Genomic DNA, 21,488 nt, shown 5'->3' with positions numbered 1-21,488 from the left:
TGTCTTTGTTTTTAGACAAAGGAAACAAAGCCGCGAGACGTTTTCGTCTTGCGAAGCAAGCCCATAGGGAAATTTCGTCTTGCGAGGCAAATCGAAAACGGAAAAACCTTTCGTCTAGCGAGTTTTTTGTCTTGCGAGCCATTCGTCTTGCGAGGTACCACTGTACTTGGCATTTAATTTAAAACACTGAGAAAGCACTTACTGTGGGATTATTAAAAGGTAGACAAGGCCAAATAAGGCAGCTAGAATCAATGACAAGACGACAGCACTGGTGAAATATTCATCCTGAAGCTGGTGATACTGTGAATGAGGTGGGGAAAAGAGGCATAAATACAATTATTGACCCATATCCATCACACCTCCTGGTTCTAAAGACAGAAATACAAGCATGCACAGCAGTAATCTGTGAGTGTGCTCGCCAGATTTGCCCCTGATGACCACATCATTTCTTTCTGAGTTTTCAAAGTCAGTGTATGGTCAGGAAAAGTAGCCAGAGTGCTTGCAAATCCAGCATGAGCTTCCTCCTCACCTCCCTTCAAAATTTGGAGCTGGGGAGGAAGTGTGCTGACCAAACACTGCTAGAGTGGTGGGTCTGGCCCTCCTTCCCCAGCTCAGAAATGGAACCGGGAAAGATTGGAAGGGCCTCATCCTGAGACTTGGAGGTATTAGAACCAGTCTTTTTTTTCAGCCTCAGCATAGTTCCATCATCTCTCAGGTGGGTGCCATTGCAGGAAAGCACTCCCTCACCTGCGTCTTGCCTTTATGTACTTCTGAGATCCCCAAAACGAACATTTCCAAGTCAAAATGGAAACTGGCCAGTGTGTGAAAGTCCACACTTTTTATAAGATTGATGACTCCACCTAGTTCCTAGCTGCTCCTAGCCACGACTGGCCAATCTACAGGGCGGCACCAATTCATATTTCCTTTTCTTCAACCCTTCTCCCATGTAGTGGTGGTGGGCTTCAAGCTTTCCAGGCAGGCCTCTACCATTGCACACAAGCACGTTTACACAAGGGCCCTACTGTGCTGAATCAAAGAGAACGAGGGAGTAGGGGGCACCCCAAAACCAGCTGCTCTAGCACAAGGCACTCATTTATTTACAAAACACTTTTCTATTTTTTAAAAAAGTACAAAGCTTTATATAATACTAAAAATAAAACTGACCTGAACACAAGGGGGGGGGGAAGCACTACATAGTAGGAAAAAAGCAAAAAACAACCAATAGAATCCAGGTAACCTGCAGGAAGAGGCGCGCCTTCTGATTTTTAGTGTTTGAAAGGAACAAATTATGCATTTAGACATAATGGGAAACTTGGGTTTCTTCCTTTGTGCAAGCTGTACACTTCGTCCCTTTGCATGCGAATGAGGAGGGAAGAGGACTTGGGCCAATATATTGACAAAGGCTCCATGAAAACGGAAGCCAATACTTCATTAAAAATATAGGAAAATGAAACCTTAAATGGGGGGGAAAAGCAAGCAAGCAAGCAAGCAAGCAAGCAAGCAAGCAAGCAAGCGGTAGTTTCTCTTTTTATTTGACTGATAAACTTAGTAAAAGCCTCACTTACTTTTTGCTCGCGCTCAATCTGTTTGTACCTCAGGGTGAAAAAATGTAGGTCTGCCATCTCCGACTCAGTTTGCCGGGCCTCTATTAAACGGCCAATGTATCGATTCACTCGAGTTCCAGGAGTGTTGTACACAACATTTGTAGAAAAAGAGGAACGGTTCCTGAGTTTTTCTGATGCTGTCCTCAATGCCCTCCTCTGTGGCAAAACCGGAAAACAGCAGGGAAAGCTTTTTTATATAAAAAAAGTTTTCACGGAAGATTTCTTGTACGTATTACAAAATAACCAAATAAACAAGGAAAAGTGCATACAGCCTCTCCATTTTCAGTTCCCAGAGTCATTTTCACAGTTTCTTTACATTTTGTGTAAAACACTCTTGTCATAGCCAGTGTGTGGTTGGGAAAAAGAGAGGGCGAAGGAGAATGATATTTCATTCTATTGTGTGGTGTTTGTGCAGGGTTTTTGTGTCAGCGCTACATAAGTAGGTCCTCTCTCTTGAGAGAGAGGTTGGTTGTATGTGCTTGGTTGCAGTGTAGTTTGTTTGTTAGCATGTGGGGAGGGGGGGTGTTGGGTCAGAGTAGCCATACTGATTCGTATGCTTTGGGGGGGTAGGATTGCCATACATCTGGGAATTCCTGGACATGTCCTATTTTGGGGTCCTAAATGCCCATCTGGGAGGAGGGGGGGATTTTACATGTTAAAGCAAATGTCCTGGATTTTGGGTTAAATTTGGGGGGGGCATGGCTCTGGTAGAGGCTCGGGCTCAGCAGCGGCAGAGGTCTATCAGGCGATTGCCAACAACTTTTTGTGTCTGTATTTTTATCTCTTGAAATATGGCAACCCTAGGTTTTTTAGGAGGTAGGGGGAGGCCATTGTCTTGTTGTGCTATATATGTGAGAAAGAAAAGCCACACCCTGGTGAAGACATCCACCCTTCTTTGCTTGTCCTCGTGCTGTTTTAAATTTGTTGGTTAACGTTTCTGGTAGGACAGTTTTCTTCTTCTTCTTCAACAACAACTGTCAGGGGTTTAGGAGCAGAGGCACGGGCAAGGGAGGAAACAGAGAGCGAAGGGGAGGAGGCAGAAGAAAAGATGAGTGATGACGACGACCCGAGATCTCCTAGTCTTTCTAGTGAATCAGAGGATTCACAGAAAGGAGCACCAGTGGCCAGGGCAAGGGGGGCACCCCAGGAAGATAGAGCCAGAGGGGACTCAGGGGGGAGCAGCTGGAAATCGGGACCAGCGTCACCGCCAGGAAGCAGGGAAGAGGAAGGGAGCCAGGGGGGAAGCGCTGGCAGCTCACCACAGGAGGGAGGGCATGAGTCAGGAGTGGCCACACCTCCATCGGGGAGCGAAGAAACGGTTAAGAGGAAAGTGGAAGGTTGGGCGCGCGCGCCAAGTTCAAATGCAGAGGAAGGCGGCGCAGTAAGCAGCCCCGAAAGGGAACCAGGTCCTAAAGCCCGGCGCAAGGAGGCAGGAGGGTCCGGGTCAGCGTCAGAAGAATCCCGGAAGGAAGAAGCCCCGGGGGGTAGAGGGACCCAGAGGAGGACAGTCAGGCGGAAAAGGTGGAGCAAGGCTAGGATATTAAGTTGGTGCACACGGGGCGGAGACTCAGACGGAGCTTCGCCGATCTAGCTACTAGACGTAGAGTTTGCGCGCAGCAGCGTGAGAATGGAAACTGTAATTCAATAAAGACTTTTACTTAATGATCGCTGGCTAGCGTGATCCTCTGTGAGCTAGGATCTTCAAGCAGCTCTGACAGTAAGCTCCGTCTCCCCATTGTGGGCATCTACAGCCTCGAGGAGGGGAGAGAAACAGGTGCCTACTAGCGAGCTCACGAACGGCAGACGACATGACGGCTGAGCAGCAGATAGAGGACCTCAGAAAAGCAGTGGCACAACTGAACGCCGAGGTTCTCGCATCCAGGAAGAGAGAGGAGGAGGCAGCTGCCGCCTGCAGGGATCTCCAGGTCAGGTTAGACGTGCTGACAAAGCAGACACCCCGGCAGGAGGGAATTGGGTTGGCGAGACGGACAGGCGGGCTGGTCTCTCACTTCGATGGGAACCTGCAACAGTATCCCAACTTTAGAGCCGACGTACTGTGCGCACTGCAACTGCTGCATAAAGACTTTAGAGATGAACAAGAGAGAGTGGGGTTCATCATGTCCCATCTGCATGGGGATGCGAAAGCATGGCTACGCAATTTATGGAGAGATAATGATCCGGCGCTCCAGAATGCGGATGCCTTTATTAAAGCGATGGATGGGTGCTTTTTATCAAGTATTGACGTGGATCTTGCACGGAAGGAGGTGCATGGGCTGAGACAAGGGAGGGCCAGCGTCAGGCAGTATCATGCCCGCTTTTTCGCCTTGGTCAGTGCCCTGGAATGGGACAGAGATTCGGCTCCTGTAAGAGACCTCTTTTGGGAGGGGCTGCACAACTCGATTAAAGATGAGATCGCGAGGGGGGAGAGACCCCGAACCACCCAGGAGGTCGTTCAGAGGGCACTGGCAGTGGGGGTGAGGCTGGAAGGACGTCCGTGGAGCAAGGACGAAGGGCGTGGAGGGCGCGAACCAGCCGGGGGCCCCTCCTTCCTTCCCAGAGAAGCAGCGCGGGCGCAATCCACGCCTCCGCCAGGAGGAGGAGCCGAACCTATGGAGGTTGGAGGTGCAAGGGCTCAGTCAGCAACCAGAGCCCTAGCACCGGCAGCAGTGAAAGCGAAGCCTCCTAGAGGGAACAGGAAGTGTTACGTCTGTGAGGAACCAGGGCATATGGCAAAAGAGTGTCCCCAGAGGCCCCACAAGCTCACTGCAGCCTCAGCAATGGTGACTGCAGCAACGCAGCAAGGAGGACCACAGCAGGGAAACGACGCAGTCTGGCTGGAGGAAGAGGCACTGGGGCCCAGCCAGACGTGTTAGTGACGCAGTCCCCAGAGATTTTACAGCCCGTGAACCCCCTCCCGCCCAAACCAGTAGTGAGGCTCACAGCATCTCTCCAGCTGCCCAATGGAATCACCATAGACGTGCCAATCACCATTGACTCAGGCAGCAATGCGGACTTTATAGGGCAGGACTTTGTCGACAGGCACGCTGTGCAGTTGCTGCCGGCCACACTGCCCCTGCAGGTTGTCACGGTGGATGGCAGGGAGCTGCTCGGGGGGCAAGTGGTGAAGCAGACGCCACCAATGGTGATGCGACTTGGGAATCACAGAGAAATCATCAGCTTCAACGTCACTCAACTATCTGACACGCCCATTGTATTGGGCATGAGTTGGCTGGACAAGCACAGCCCAACGATGGCTTGGTACCAGAGGCAGCTGACCTTCGGCTCTTCCTTTTGTGCTGAACACTGCATCGTGCCCAGGCAGGAAGGAGAGGAAGAGGAGTCACAGCTGCTGCTAGGCACGCTGCAAGCGATTCCCCACAAGTACGCTGAATTTTTGGAAGTTTTCTGCGAGAAGGAGGCAGACAGGCTACCCCCTCACAGACCATATGACTGCAAAATTGACCTGCTGCCGGGGGCGGCGCTGCCTAAAGGGAGACTGTATTCCATGTCAGAGGACGAACTGCAAGAACTCAAGGAGTTCATTGATCATAATTTGCAGCGCGGCTTCATCCGGGAGTCCAAGGCAGTGGGGGGCAGTCCCGTATTCTTTGTTAAGAAGCGGGACACGCCCCAAAAGAGACTCGTAGTGGATTACAGGATTTTGAACAGTGTGACTAGGCCATCGGACTTCCCCATGCCCCGAATTGACGACCTCCTCGCAAAGGTACGGAAGGGCAGAGTGTTCACCAAGTTGGACCTGCGGGGGGCGTACAACCTCATTCGCATGCGGGAGGGTGATGAGTGGAAGACAGCCATGTTCACGCCACTGGGGACCTACGAATATAGAGTTATGCCTTTTGGATTGCAAAATGGCTCCCACGTTTTTCAAGCATTTATGCATCACGTGTTGGCGGGACTTCTCTACAAGACGTGCGTCTGTTTCTTAGATGACATCCTGATCTTTTCGGAGTCGCAGCAGGAGCATGACAAACACGTCAAGGAAGTGCTGAGCAGGCTAAAGCAACATAGGCTCTACGCCAAGCTGGAGAAGTGCCAATTTGACGTGCCGGAGGTGGATTTTCTGGGCTACAAGCTGTCTGACAAGGGGCTCGCCATGGACAGCGCCAAGGTTCGAGCGGTGTTGGATTGGAAGAGCCCGCGCAACCGGAAGGAGGTCCAACGGTTTGTCGGCTTTGCGAACTTCTATCGCAAGTTTATCAAGGGCTTCGCGATGCAGACGGCGGCCATCACTGACACGCTTAGCTCCAAGAAAAAGAAGTTCATTTGGACAGAGCAGGCGGAGCAGTCCTTTCAGGCACTCAAGCGTCTCTTCGCGTCGGAAGAGCAGCTGCTTCATGTCAACCCCAGCAAGCCGATGAGGGTGGAGACAGACGCTTCGGACAGAGCCGTGGGGGCGGTCCTGCTGCAGAAAGACCCGCAGGGGGTGTGGCGACCGGGAGCGTTTTACTCCAGGAAGCTCAGCAAGTCCGAGCAGAACTACACCATCTGGGACAGGGAGTTGCTGGCCATTCACGCAGCGTTCAAGGCGTGGAGGCACTTTCTGATCGGCGCCAAGCACACGGTGCAGGTTTGCACGGACCACAAGAATCTAGAGCACTGGCGCACGGCACAGTTCCTGAACCAGAGGCAGATACGTTGGGCTGAGTTCTTTGCGAACTTCGACTTCCGAATAGAGTATGTCCCGGGGAACACCAACATCATGGCAGACGCTCTCTCCCGTAAGCCACAGTATCTGGAGGACGCAACACCAGCGGCCGCCATGCACATCTTCGCACCGACAGTGTGGGCGTGCGCCGCGGCGACCGTGGACCTAGAGGCGGTGCGACGAGCGTTGCAGGGGGACTCCTTCGCACAAGCAAAGATGGCAGAGGTGCAAAGGGGCAAGGCAGCGGCCGACGGTTTCCAGCTAAGAGATGGATTGCTCATCCGTAAAGGGGCCATCTACGTGCCGGGAGACGAACTTCGAGCCAAGGTGCTGCAGCAGCTGCACGACGCGCCCACGGCCGGGCACTTTGGCAAGGAGAAGACGGTGGAATTAGTAGCCAGGGATTTCTGGTGGCCTGGAATGAGAGGGGAGGTCGCAGACTACGTGGCGAGGTGTGACACCTGCCAGAGGGCCAAACCAGTGCACAAACCGCCGGCCGGACTGTTGGAACCGCTGCAAACTCCGGTCGAACCTTGGGAAAGGGTGGCCCTGGACTTTGTCACGGATCTGCCCAGCTCAAGGGGCAAGACGGCAGTGCTGGTGGTGGTGGACCTGTTTTCCAAGATGGCGCATTTCATTCCGTGTGCTAAGGTGGCCACGGCGGAGCAAACCGCCAAACTGTTCATAGACCACGTGTTCAAGGTTCACGGTCTGCCACGGTCTATTCTGTCCGACCGGGGGCGGCAGTTCATCTCGAATTTCTGGCAGAAGCTGATGGGCTTCCTGAACGTCAAGATCAACCTGGCGTCGGCGAGACACCCGCAGACCAACGGGCAAGCGGAGCGGGTCAATGCCATCATGCAGCAGTACCTGAGATGTTATGCAAATCAACAGCCTGCGACGTGGGTGGATTACCTGCCGCTTGCCGAGTTCGCCTACAACAACACGAAGCACGTGTCCACGGGGGTCACGCCGTTCTTCGCCAACAACGGGAGGCACCCCAGAACCTTCCTGGGACTGGAAAGAATGGGGGAGGGGGAGCCGCAGACAGCAGATGCGTTCGCGTCGGAGCTGCAGGAAGTCCACGATCAGCTGAGGCGCCACCTGGAGCTGGCCAAGCACGCATACAAGGTACAAGCAGACAAGCACAGAAGGGTTGGAGAAGAGCTCCACGTGGGAGACTGGGTTTGGTTAGCAGCCCACGCAGTGCCGGCCAGGTCGTTGGCCAAGAAGAAACTAGGGCATAAACAACTGGGGCCCTACCAAGTCGAAGAGCAGGTCAACCCGGTAGCTTTCAGACTGGCACTTCCGGAGGGTTCCAGAATGCATCCGGTATTCCACAGATCGGTGCTCACTCCCTACAAGGCACCGCACAGGTTCCAGGAACCCGGAACGGCGCCGAGTCCGGCCAGAGACAGAACAGGGCACGCGGGAGTGGCACAGAAGGAGCGCATCAACGAAGTCACGGAGATTTTGGACTCCAGATGGGGGGAAGAGGGGGTAGAATACTTTCTCGCCAAGGAGGGCACCCCGGCCAGTGCGAACAGCTGGGTGCCGGGCTACGCCTTAGACGAACCTCTGCTCAAAGACGAGTTTCATGCCCTCTTCCCACATAGACCTATGCCAGCAGACTTTTTCGACGACTGGCTTTTCACGCCCACGCTTTCGGCCAGCACGTTCCGGGGGTTCGACTCGGACGAGGAACCGACACGAGACGTCCGTTCCCCGGAGGGGTCACCCTCGGGATCCGCCTCAGAACCCTCGTATTGGTGGGACGATAGGCCAGAGGAGCAGTTCCGCAGAAAGTGGCTGGAATGCTCAGGACGAGCAACGCCGCCAGGAGGAAGTGAGGGAGAGACGGACATGGACATTTTCGGGGACGACCCTGGTTTCGAGCACGGCGGCACAGAGATGGAAGCGGAGGTGACCGTCGTCGACGAGAGCAGGGAGGAAGACCCGGGGGACTTCAGATGGAGGCCCGCCACGGGAAGCGAACGATATCCGACGTTCGTCCCTTTGCAACAGCAGCCCCCAGCTCCAGCACCGGAAGGAGGGGAGGGGGGAATGGGGGGCTTCGAGGGGGGGATGGATGTCAGGGGTTTAGGAGCAGAGGCACGGGCAAGGGAGGAAACAGAGAGCGAAGGGGAGGAGGCAGAAGAAAAGATGAGTGATGACGACGACCCGAGATCTCCTAGTCTTTCTAGTGAATCAGAGGATTCACAGAAAGGAGCACCAGTGGCCAGGGCAAGGGGGGCACCCCAGGAAGATAGAGCCAGAGGGGACTCAGGGGGGAGCAGCTGGAAATCGGGACCAGCGTCACCGCCAGGAAGCAGGGAAGAGGAAGGGAGCCAGGGGGGAAGCGCTGGCAGCTCACCACAGGAGGGAGGGCATGAGTCAGGAGTGGCCACACCTCCATCGGGGAGCGAAGAAACGGTTAAGAGGAAAGTGGAAGGTTGGGCGCGCGCGCCAAGTTCAAATGCAGAGGAAGGCGGCGCAGTAAGCAGCCCCGAAAGGGAACCAGGTCCTAAAGCCCGGCGCAAGGAGGCAGGAGGGTCCGGGTCAGCGTCAGAAGAATCCCGGAAGGAAGAAGCCCCGGGGGGTAGAGGGACCCAGAGGAGGACAGTCAGGCGGAAAAGGTGGAGCAAGGCTAGGATATTAAGTTGGTGCACACGGGGCGGAGACTCAGACGGAGCTTCGCCGATCTAGCTACTAGACGTAGAGTTTGCGCGCAGCAGCGTGAGAATGGAAACTGTAATTCAATAAAGACTTTTACTTAATGATCGCTGGCTAGCGTGATCCTCTGTGAGCTAGGATCTTCAAGCAGCTCTGACAACAACAATTTAGTATTTATACCCCAGCCACTCTGGGCGGCTCCCAACAGAATATTAAAAACACAATAAAAGATCAAACATTAAAAACTTCTCTAAACAGGGCTGATTTCAGATGTCTTCTAAAAGTCAGATAGCTGTTTATGGCATGCGCCACTACCAAGGCGGCCCTCTGCCTGGTTCCCTGTAACCTCACTTCTCACAGTGAGAGAAGCACCAGAAGGCGCTCAGTGCTGAACCTCAGTGTCTGGGCTGAATAATGGGGGTGGAGATGCTCCTTCAGGTATACTGGGCCAAGGCCATTTAGGGCTTTAAAGCTCAGCACTAACACTTTGAATTGTGCTTGGAAAAGTACTAGGAGTCAATGTAGGTCTTTAAGGACCAGTGTTATATGGTCTCGGTGGCCACTCCCAGTCACCAGTCTAGCTGCCTAATTCTGGATTAGTTGTAGTTTCCAGGTCACCTGGAAGCGCATTGCAGTAGTCCAAGCGGGAGATAACTAAAGCATGCACCACTCTGGTGAGACAGTCTATGGGCAGGTAGGTTCTCAGCTGGTGTGCCAGATGGAGCTGGTAGACAGCTGCCCTGGACACGAATTGACCTGCACCTCCATGGACAGCTGTGAGTCCAAAATGACTCCCAGGCTGCGCACCTGATCCTTCAGGGGCATAGTTGTCCCATTCAGGACCAGGGAGTCCCCCACAACCACCAGCCCCCTGTCCCCCCAAAACAGTACTTCTGTCTTGTCAGGATTCAACCTCAATCTGTTAGCTGCCCTCCATCCTCCAACCACCTCCAGACCCTCACACAGGATCTTCACCGCCTTTACTGGTGCTGATTTAAAAGAGAGGTAGAGCTGGGTATCATCCACATACTGATGAACACCCAGCCCAAACCCCCTGATGATCTCTCCCAGCGGCTTCATATAGATGTTACAAAGCATGGAGAGGACGAAACCCTGAGGCACCCCACAAGTGAGAGCCCAGGGGTCTGAACACTCACCCCCCCCCTACTTTCTGGACATGGCCCAGGAGGAAGGAGCAGAAACACTGTATAACAGTGCCCAAAGCTCCCAGCTCCTCTAGACAGTCCAGAAGGATGTCATGGTCAAGGGTATCAGAGTCTGCTGAGAGATCCAACAGAACTAGAAAACTAGCTCTAGCTAGCAGAACTAGGAAAAGTAGTCCCTAGCCCACAGGAAATCATCGACCAGCGCGACCAGGGCAGTTTCACTCTCATGTTTGGAAGGGATCCAGATGGTCTGCATCCTATAGACATGCCTAGAGTTGTTCAGCAACCACCTGCTCAATCACCATGCCCAAGAATGGAAGTTGGCCATATTGGCCAGGTCCAAATATGTTTTTTAAAGAAGTGGTTTAATAACCGCCTCTTTCAGTGGGTCTGGGAAGGCTCCCTCATGGAGGGAAGCATTCACCACCCCACGAAGCCCATCACCCACCCCTTCCCGGCTAGCTTTTATAAGCCAGGATGGGCAAGGATCAAGGAGACAGGTGGTTGGTTTCACTCATCCAAGCAGCCTGTCCACATCCTCAGGGGTAACAGATTGGAATTGATCCCACACAACAGGACAGGACTCTAGCACTCTCCCGGCCTGGCCCTGCTCCCATGGTGGAGTCTACCTCTTTCCGAAGCTGAGCAAATTTATCTGCAAAAAACTTTGCAAAATCATTGCAGGAGATCTAGGGGTCCTTACGGGGCCCCAATGGCAAAGGTGGTTCCGTTAAATTATGAACCACCTGAAAGAGTCTCCTGCTGCTGTTTTCTGCACATGCAATAGAGGCGGTGAAGAAGGTCCTCTTTGCCATCCCCATCACCACTTGGTAGGCTCAACGTTGAACTCTATCCCGTGTCCGGTCAGATTCAGAATGAGTTATCCACCACCGGCACTCTAACTGTCTCAGCGATTGTTTCATTGCCCTCAGATCTGGGGGAAATCACAGGGCTGTCCGGGCTCCATGCAATTGGAGAGGGCACTTCAGAGCCAAATAGTCAATAGCCCTGGTTAACTCCACATTCCAGTGGGCCACCAGGGAATCAGCTGAAAGGCCATGAACATGGGATAAAATATCCCCTACCACTCTCTGGAAACCATTTGGATCCATTAAGTGGTGGGGGTGGACCATCCGAATAGGTCCCACCTCCCTGCAGAGGGGAAGGGTTGCAGAGAAGTTTAGTTGCACCAAGAAGTGATCTGACTATGACACTTTTTTGTTTCACTTTTACTTAGTGTCAGATCACCCACAACCATAGAGGTGAACACCAGGTCCAAGGCATGTCCATGGCTATGAGTTGGGCCAGACTTATTCAGGGACAGCCCCATGGAGGCCATGTTTTCCACAAAGTCCCGGGCGGCCCCTTGTAAGGTTGTGTCGGCATGGATGTTAAAATCCCCTAGGACAACCAAACTAGGTGTCTCCAGGAGAACATCTGCCACGACCTGAAGCAGCTTGGCCAGGGAATCCTTGGTGCAGCGGGGAGGTCGGTACACCAAAATGAATCCTGTACTGCCCCTATTGCCCATCTTCCAGAAAACTGGGTCTTCCCAGTAGGACGCCTGGTGTAAGCTAATGACCCCTAAAAAACACTGCAACCCCCCCTCCCTGCCCATATGACCTGGGTTGCTGTGTGTACAAGAAACCTGGTGGACAAACAGCGGTAAGAACAGGCCCATTTGCTTCATCCAACCAAGTGTCTGTTATACATGATAGGTCAAGTCCTCCATCCATGATCAAGTTGTGGATGGCAGTGGTCTTAGTAATCACTGACTTGGCATTGCACAGCAGCACCTTCAGGTCATGTGGGTTTCCCTTGCTGATTCCAATATCCTTCTGGTCAAGACCAGACCCAGAGGCAGGGATAGTCTTCAAACAACGACTAAACCTGCCTCCTCGGGAATGACATCATCTGGTCTTAGCGTAACTCTTCCTCCTACCCGTGATCACTGAGATCGGTTGTCCCAGTGCATCCCCCCTCCCCCGTGGAACCTGCCCCAGACATTCTGTTGATGGGGCCCACTCCCCTCCTCTTGAGAACAGAATGCAAACTATACAATAAAACAATAGAAACTAATTAAAAAACAAAAATAATTTGCAACTATACTAAACTTGCCCCAACTAAACGTTCACCCTACCCCCAACAAACAAAAACAAACACCCCCCCCAAAAAAAATTTAAAATGCCTGTCAGCATCGCCCTAGAGCCAGTGCACCAACTGGACTCTTGCACCTCAACCCCGACTAGGCTAGGCGAGCTGGGTAGCACCGCCAGAGACCTCCTTTCTCACAGGAACAGGTCACAGTGCTGTGGACTCACAGCTCAGAGCTGAGAGCACCGGATTCACTGTCTCAATAATACAGTCGTTGCGCAGCAGAGTTTTGCAGAGTCTTGCAGAGTATAAACCACTCGGAGAGCAGCTCTGTAGAAAATCTTCCTTTTATTCTGTAACTACAACTATGGTACAAAACTATATACAGAGCTGAATATTCTAAGCATAAATCAATGCTACACTGAGAGTCTGCAGCTGCTCTTAGCAGCAATCTTATCTCTAGGATCTCTAACACTCTCACTCTCTCCGATACACTGACTGACTGACTCTCTCTCACACACACAGAGATGTTACTGGGCAGAATAAGTAGATAGGCAGGACACGCCTCCTGCTCTCTGTGGAGAGTCAGCAGAGACCATCAGGAGATGGTCAGAAGATTCTTGGGTATGGGAGGGGTGAAATCTCCTCAATGCCACAGATTAAAAACTATTTAATAGCATTTAAAAGCATTTTTGACATTCATCCCAGTTTGTTCCAGTCAGTCTGGGCTCTTCAGAACCCAGGGCAATGTCTCTCTGGCCTCCCAGGAGCCTCTGAAGCAGAGCTGGGTGAGTCTGGTCTCTGCCCCCTAGGCCAGGTGGAAAGGGCCTTGCAGGGAGTGGCCTTCAAAACCCACAGCCATACATTTTGGTACCAGCAAGGTACATTCTTAACTTATCCATTAATCACCTTAAACAATGTATTCGAACATACAGCACATACATTTTATCCTAGCAGCAAAAAGACACAATTCTGCTGGCTTCTCAGATACCTGAACAACATACGGACTGACAAAATGCTCTGAGGAGTGGTGGTGTGTCATGGGAGCGATTTTTTATTAATGAACCTGAGACCAACAATGCACCCCAAAATCTATCTGAAGACGTGAGGTGGAAGGGGAAATGGCTGGCTTTCAGGCAGTGGCCATCTGCAACTTCTCTAGTCTAATGAAATGAAACCTACCGGTATTTCATTTTTTAAAAGGTTACATGAATAAATGGGCGCTTCTCTAGGTATAAGCATCTCTTTAGGGTGTCTCCAAGGTAGCCTTGCTGTGGCTTCAGCTCAGCATGCAGGCAGACCCAGGTTCTGTCCCTGGAATCTGCTGGTAAAGCTGGGAAGATCCCCAGTCGGAAACTCCAGAGAGATAGATTGATCCAGGGTGTGCCTTGGGAGAAAGAAGCTTCCGATGTTTGAGCTTTTGGAGGTGGTTTGTCAGACCCCCAACCCCAAAATATCCATTTGTAACTTTATTTTTAGATTTACTTATGATTCATGTGGAAATTATTCAAATTTGGTTGTACCTTTTCATGTGTTTTACTTATTGTTTACGATTGCTTCTGTTGTGCTTGTTATTATGTAAATGTTTTCATGTTGCCACTTTGAGCATGGTTTTACCCAGTGCTTTTTTTCCCTAAAAAAATGTTGTTTTTTCTTGACGCAAGAAAATCACCATTTTATAGTTCAAATCGGGGAAACTAAATACAGTAAATGGACAAAGTACAAAGATTCACAAAATGTTTAGGGGTATGTGTACCCCTGCATCCCCCCAGCAAAAAGCAGTGGTTTTACCCGTGGAAAGGCATCATACAAATAAGATGATGATGACTAAATTTGTAAAACCGTGCTGCCTTATATGCCGTGCAGCCCTTTCTGGCACAGCTCTTCTCCTCAAATGAGGACAGGTTGTCAGTCCCATGCTGGAGGCAACCACAAAATGCCTGACAGCTGAATTTAGGACTCCTTCCGGCAATTCATTCAGTAATGAAGGCAGAGAGTGGCCTGCATGGCACACTTCTTAATGGAGGAAATAATAATCTGGCCACCAGGGTAATTTAGAATTAGTGCATGGATTGGGTGCAGCCCAGGGACAGGTGGAGGGATCAGCACAACTGCTCCATTTCTTGAAAACTCCATGTCAGTTAGGGAAAGGAACAGATCACATAGTTTTCTGCAATGACATTGGGGGAGGGGGAGGAGTGGGGGGGGAGACAGAAGTGTAAATTTAGGGCTGAAGATCATAGAATCATAGAATCATAGAATCATAGAGTTGGAAGAGACCACAAGGGCCATCGAGTCCAACCCCCTGCCAAGCAGGAAACACCATCAGAGCACTCCTGACATATGGTTGTCAAGCCTCTGCTTAAAGACCTCCAAAGTTGGAGACTCCACCACACTCCTTGGCAGCAAATTCCACTGTCGAACAGCTCTTACTGTCAGGAAGTTCTTCCGAATGTTTAGGTGGAATCTTCTTTCTTGTAGTTTGAATCCATTGCTCCGTGTCCGCTTCTCTTGAGCAGCAGAAAACAACCTTTCTCCCTCCTCTATGTGACATCCTTTTATATATTTGAACATGGCTATCATATCACCCCTTAACCTCCTCTTCTCCAGGCTAAACATGCCCAGCTCCCTTAGCCGTTCCTCATAAGGCATCGTTTCCAGGCCTTTGACCATTTTGGTTGCCCTCCTCTGGACACGTTCCAGTTTGTCAGTGTCCTTCTTGAACTGTGGTGCCCAGAACTGGACACAGTACTCCAGGTGAGGTCTGACCAGAGCAGAATACAGTGGCACTATTACTTCCCTTGATCTAGATGCTATACTCCTATTGATGCAGCCCAGAATTGCAAATCAGATGTTCAAATCAGGACTCTTTCACCCTCTGTTTCAGCCAGAGACTGAAAACTGCAGATGTGTTTTAGAAATAACAGTGAAATGAGCTTTTTTCTTATGGAGCAACCATAGAACAGCATCATCTAGTGGCAAAGAATATATTGTACAGTGGTACCTCGGGTTAGGAACTTAATTCATTCTGGACGTCCGTTCTTTACCTGAAACTGTTCTTAACCTGAGTGAAATATACTCAGAGTCTAGAGTGGATTTCATGCTCTTTATTCAGCTCATAGTGGTGAGGAGGAATGAAAGTTTCCCCAAAGTATCTGCTTTATATACATTATTTACACAATGGGCTACACGTGATTGGCTAATTCCAGAATTCTCCTGTAAGCTAATCAGGTTGTGGATTCACTTCCATCTGGAGCTGGATTGGGTGGCTCCTGCAGACCAATCATACTGCTCCATTGTTCAAGGACCAGTCAGACTGCTGCATTTTGGAGCCTATTGTTCTAGGACCAATCAGACTGCTGCAGTTTGGATCCTATTCAACTCAGTACATAACACCCCTCCCATCTAAGTTCCAATCCTGCCCAGAAGGTTGCATTCATAGTCTTCTAGGTACGCCGGCGGGCTATGTGTGCGTTGCAGCCTGGGGTGTTCCCTGGTCCGGGGTTCAGGTTCTGGCTCATGTTCCAAGGATGCTGGCTGTGATGGGGCCGTTTGGTCTGGTGCAACCGGCTCGCTCAGTCGTGGTTCTGGTTCCGGTGTCCTTTTGGCCTCGCGGGTCCTCTCTGTATTTAATGATTCTGCCTCTCCCGCTGGCCCCTCCTGCTCTATGGGCCTCACTGCCCCACTGTTCCCTTGGGACTCCTCTGACCTGTCCTCCTCCTGGTTTTCTCCCGGGAATCGTCGCTGTATCTGGTCGCAGTGGCGGCGCCAGCATTGCCCCCCCCATCCATTAGCACCTCGTACGACATGGGGCCAGTGACCCTGGTGACTGTGGCGGGTACCTATGCTGAGCCTGCCCTAAAATTATTTGCGTACACTGGGTCCTGGGCCACGAAGGTCAGGGGGTTCCTGCCTTCCCCCACCACTACCTCATCCTGAGCTCTATTGGGGTGAAGGCGGTCCAGTCTGATTGTGAGGCGCCGGTCCATTAGTAGTTCAGCGGGGCTCCAGCCAGTTGTTGAGCTGGGGGTGCTGTGCTAGAAGGAATGTGGCAAGATGGTACTCCCAATCCCCGTGTGTCATGCGGCAGAGGGTGTCCTTGGTGGTCCGCACCATGCGTTCTGCTTGGCCATTGGTGGCAGGGTGGAATGGTGCTGAGCGGATGTGGCGGATGGCGTTCTGCGCTGTGAAGATTTGGAATTCTCCTGACGTAAATGTGGTTCCGTTGTCTGAGACGAGAGTGTCAGGGAGCCCATGGGTTGCAAACAGCCTGCGTAGTACCCGGATGGCTGTGGACGTGGAAGTGGACGGTACCAGTGTGACTTCCAGCCATTTGGTGTAGGAGTCCACCACTATGAAGACTGTTTTCCCCTGAAAGGGGCCAGCGAAGTCCACGTGTAGGCGTGACCATGGTGCTCAGGCGGACTCCCAAGACTGGACTGGGGCCCTTGGGGGATCTGGGCAGGATTCTTGGCAGGCCTGGCAGTGTTTGACCCAGGCCTCTATCTCTCCGTCGATCCCCGGCCACCAAACATAACTCCTGGCAAGGGCCTTCATTCTTACTACCGCTGGGTGTGTCTCGTGTAGGGCTGTGAGGACCCTTTTGCAGAGGGGCTGGGGAACAATGACCCTGCTTCCCCATAACAGGCACCCCTTGTGGGCCGACAGTTCATGCTTACGGGTTGTGTAGCCTGCGAATTCTAGCCCGGGGCTGCTGCTGGGCCATCCTCTCCACACCCAGTCCAGGACCCGGGAAATGACCCTATCTTTCTTGGAATGGTGTGCAACTTCTTGTGCCTGAATGGGGCGGTCGGGAAGCAGCTCCAGGCTCATAACCTCTTGTGCAGGTGCTGGGTCGGGGTCTGTTTCCGGTAGTGGTAGCCTGCTGAGGGCATCCGCATGGCCCATCACCTTCCCAGGGCGGTGAATCAGTGCATACTGGTAGCTGGCAAGGAAAATTGACCACCTGAGGACGCGAGGAGACAGCACTTGGGGGGTCTGCTTTTCGGGGGCAAACAAGCCAAGCAACGGCTTGTGGTCAGTCACCACGGTAAAGGGCTGCCCGTACAAGAATTCATGGAATTTTTTTACTCCCTTCACGATTGCCAGACCCTCCTTGTCGATTTGCGAGTAGTTCCGCTCGATTGCATCGAGTGTCTGGGAAAAGTATGCCACCGGTACCTCTCTTCCATCTGGGAGTTGGTGTCCCAGGACAGCGCCGATGCCATAGGGCGAGGCGTCGCATGCTAGCACCACCGGCAGCCTCTCGTCGAAGTGTGCCAAGACCGAGTTTGAGACAAGCAAGTCCCAAGTAGGCCTGAAGTTCAGTCTTGCTCTTGGGCGCTGGGGCATCACAAATGGCCCGTACCTTGTCCCCAGTCGGGTAGACCCCTTCTGCGTCCACCATAAATCCCAGAAAGTCCACCTGAGGCACTCCTAGTAGACACTTTTCCCGCTTCACCTTGAGACCTGCCGTCTGGAAACAGTGCAGAACGCTGCGGAGGCGGTCCTCCGGTGTGGGCCCGGCAATCAACACATCATCGAAGAAGGGGGTGATGCCAGGAATCCCTTTAAGGAGCGAGTCCCTTAGATTCTGGAATATGCCTGGTGCCACGCTGACACCGAATTGCAGCTGCTTTACCCTGAATGCTCCTCTGTGCGTCACAATCGTCTGTGCCTCTGCTGTGGCCTCATCCACCGGCAGCTGTTGATAGGCTTGGGCCAAGCCCAGCTTGCCAAAAAATTTTGACCCAGCCAGGGTGGCAAGGACATGGCTGTCCACTGGCACTGGGTAAGAATGGGCTGTGAGGGCCTTGTTTGTGGTACATTTGTAGTCTGTGCAGATGCGGACCGAACCATTAGGCTTGACGGGTGTGACAATCGGGGTTTCCCAGGGGGCATTAGGCACAGGCTCCAGCACTCCTTGCTCCATGAGCCGATCCAATTCCTCGTCTATACAGGGTTTCAGGGCGAACGGGACCCAGCGGGCCTTGAGGTCAAGTACTGCGGGGTCAAGCTGTAGAGCAATGGGGGGACATATACTGTCCCAATTTCCCATCAAAAACCCCTGGAAATTCCTTGCATTTGGCATCCACTTTCACTTGTAAGCTGGTGTGGTTCACCCCGGTGATGGCTAGCCCCAGTGGTCCAAACCATGCCAATCCCAGTAAGCTAATGAAGGGGCCCTAGACCACAAGCAAGTCCAGTTGCTGCGTCCGCCCTCGGTATTGCACCCTGAAGGTCCCCACCCCCATTGTGGGGACCTTACGTTTCTGGAAGTCCCGGAGGGTGAATGGGGCCGGCCTGAGTTTGGGACCCCCACTAGGACACAGTTTCCTTAAGGTCCTTGCCGAGATTATGGATAGAGTTGAACCCGTGTCAAGCTCCATGCGGCATGGCGCCCCCTCTATCTGTACCTCTACATAATTTTTCTTTATGTGGGGGTGGGGCAACTGGTATACCTGGAAGTCCGTGATCTGCGTCGAGTTGCCTTGGTGTGTTGGGCCCTGGGACCTGGGGCTCTTGGATCGGGCATCTGATGCCTGGCGTCAGGTGGGCCGAGCCCGACACACCCGGGCGATGTGTCCCAATTTTTTGCACTGCCTGCACTCTGCGTTGCGGAAACGGCAGGTCCTCCTCTCGTGACTCCCCCTGCAGCTTGCGCAGTTCCCTCCTTCTCGTCGAGGCAGCTGTGGTATGTGCGCTGCTTGAGTGCGCTGCTGTACTCGGTGCACCTCCTCCCTGTCGGATCCTGAGTCGTCGGTGAGGTCTTCGTGGTGGACCCTCGGTTGGGACGGCAGGCTCGGCTGTGCCTCTTTTGTCGACCTCTCAGCAGCTTCTGTTTCCAGGGCCTCCTCCAGGGTGACCTGGAACGTTAGGTCCTTCTGAGCGTAGAGGCGTCGTTGCAGCTTCTCATCCTTCAGGCCACCGACGAGGCAGTCACCAAGCATGTTCTCCAACTGTGAGAAGTTGCAGAACCGGGCGGCTTGGCGGAGAGAGGTCACAAACCCAGTTATGGTTTCCCCAGGGGCTTGCTGCTTTCCGTAGAAGGCATTTCAACGATCCACCACTGAGGGCTGCAGCGAAAAGTGCCTCTTCAGCCGTTCCATTATTGTTTTGTATGGAACAGTAGCGACGTCTTCGGGTGCAAGGAGAGCCCGGGTGATTTCAAACGTCTCTTCTCCACAGATGCTGAAGAATATCGCCCTCTTCTTGGCATCTTCTTCATCGGTGACCCCTTTGGCTTCTAGGAGGAAGGTGAAACGGGAGGCATACGCTTCCCAGACTCCGGATGCTGGGTTGAACGGTGAGAAGCTGCTGTCGGTTGCCATTCAGAGTTCCTTGGGTCCTGGAGCTGAAGCCTGGATACATGGTGCAAGGCAGCGGTGCGGTAGGTGGCGGTGCTGCGGTGCTGTGTGTGGTGGTCAGCTCAGCAGGATCCCATCCTCATCACCAGTGAAATATACTCAGAGTCGAGAGTGGATTTCATGCTCTTTATTCAGCTCGTAGTGGTGAGGAAGAATGAAAGTTCCCCCAAAGTATCTGCTTTATATACAGTGGTGCCTCGCAAGACGAAATTAATTGGTTCCGCAAGTTTTTTCTTCTTGCGAGTTTTTCGTCTTGCGAAACACCGTTTCCCATAGGAATGCATTGAAAATCAATTAATGCGTTGCTATGGAAACCGCTTGCCAGGCTGGCGGTGCGGAGAAGGGCTTTTCTCCGCACCGCAAGCCTTCAGGACAGGTACGGGAACAGAGGGAAAGGCGCGCAGCGCTTTCCCCTCTGTTCCCGGGGCTTGCGTGGGAGGAGGGTTTTTCCTCCCCACCGCCAACATTCAGAACAGCATTCTGAATGTTGGCGGTGGGAAGGAAAACCCTCCTCCCACCCCAAGTCTTCAGGAAAGCCATCAGATGCCGCGCGGCGGGAGGAGGCGTCCCCCCCGCCCGGCATCGGAGCTTCGTTCCGATGCCGCGCGGCGGGAGGAGGCGTTCCCCCCCGCCCAGCATCGGAGCTTCGTTGGGTGGGGAGGAGGTGTTCCCCCCCACCCGGCATTGGAGCTTCGTTGGGTGGGGAGGAGGTGTTCCCCCCCCGCCCGGCATCGGAGCTTCGTTCCGATGCCGCGCGCCGGGAGGAGGCGTTCCCCCCCTCGCCCGGCATCGGAGCTTCGTTCTGATGCCGCGCGCGCCGGGAGGAGGCGTCCCCCCCCGCCCGGCATCGGAGCTTCGTTCCGATGCCGCGCGCCGGGAGGAGGCGTTCCCCCCCCTCGTCCGGCATCGGAGCTTCGTTCCGATGCCGCGCGCGGGTGGGGAGGAGGTGTCCCCCCCCCCGCCCGGCATCGGAGCTTCGTTCCGATGCCGCGTGCCGGGAGGAGGCGTTCCCCCCCCTCGCCCGGCATCGGAGCTTCGTTCCGATGCCGCGCGGGGGGAGGAGGCGTTCCCCCCCCCGCCCGGCATCGGAGCTTCGTTCCGATGCCGCGCGGGGGGGAGGAGGCGTTCCCCCCCGCCCGGCATCGGAGCTTCGTTCCGATGCCGCGCGGCGGGAGGAGGCGTTCCCCCCCCCACCCGGCATCGGAGCTTCGTTCCGATGCCGCGCGGCGGGAGGAGGCGTTCCCCCCCGCCCGGTATCGGAGCTTTGTTCCGATGCCGTGCGCGGGTGGGGAGGAGGCGTTCCCCCCCCGCCCGGCATCGGAGCTTCGTTCCGATGCCGTGCGCGGGTGGGGAGGAGGCGTTCCCCCCCGCCCGGCATCGGAGCTTCGTTCCGATGCCGCGCGGGGGGGAGGAGGCGTTCCCCCCCGCCCGGCATCGGAGCTTCGTTCCGATGCCACGCGGGGGGAGAGGAGGCGTTCCCCCCCGCCTGGCATCGGAGCTTCGTTCCGATGCCGCGCGGGGGGGAGGAGGCGTCCCCCCCGCCCGGCATCGGAGCTTCGTTCCGATGCCGCGCGGGGGGAGGAGGCGTTCCCCCCCCGCCCGGCATCGGAGCTTCGTTCCGATGCCGTGCGGCGGGAGGAGGCATTCCCCCCCCGCCCGGCGTCAGAGCTTCGTTCCGATGCCGCGCCGCGGGAGGAGGCATTCCCCCCCCGCCCGGCGTCAGAGCTTCGTTCCGATGCCGCGCCGCGGGAGGAGGCGTTCCCCCTGCCCCGCCCGGCATCGGAGCTTCGTTCCGATGCCGCGCGGCGGGAGGAGGCGTTCCCCCCCCGCCCGGCATCGGAGCTTCGTTCCGATGCTGCGCGGCGGGAGGAGGCGTTCCCCCCCCTGCGCCCAGCATCGCAGCTTCGTTCCGATGCCG

The 21,488-nt window shown here is 54.0% G+C and overlaps 1 protein-coding gene across 3 annotated transcripts in view; it reads right to left on the bottom strand.

Moving 5' to 3' along the window:
* The window catches only part of ADCY1 (adenylate cyclase 1), a 329,819-nt gene that overhangs the window by 113,922 nt on the left and 194,409 nt on the right, over nt 1-21,488 (bottom strand). For all 3 annotated transcript variants that reach the window (XR_014001150.1, XR_014001151.1, XM_081165108.1), the window contains exons 9-10: nt 1,566-1,760; nt 203-300 (exon numbers count right to left, since the gene is read on the bottom strand). Coding sequence is in view for 1 of the 3 variants with exons in the window: in XM_081165108.1 (XP_081021234.1) it covers nt 203-300; nt 1,566-1,760 (293 nt within the window). In the remaining 2 variants the exon portion in view is untranslated. The remainder of the gene's footprint in view (nt 1-202; nt 301-1,565; nt 1,761-21,488) is intronic.

This window comes from Podarcis bocagei (genome assembly GCF_964188305.1).
Source record: "Podarcis bocagei genome assembly, chromosome: 12".
In the NCBI taxonomy this organism is placed as follows: Eukaryota; Metazoa; Chordata; class Lepidosauria; order Squamata; family Lacertidae; genus Podarcis; species Podarcis bocagei.
The sequence above is the reverse complement of the archived record's forward strand: the minus strand, read 5'-3'. Positions and strand labels throughout refer to the sequence as shown.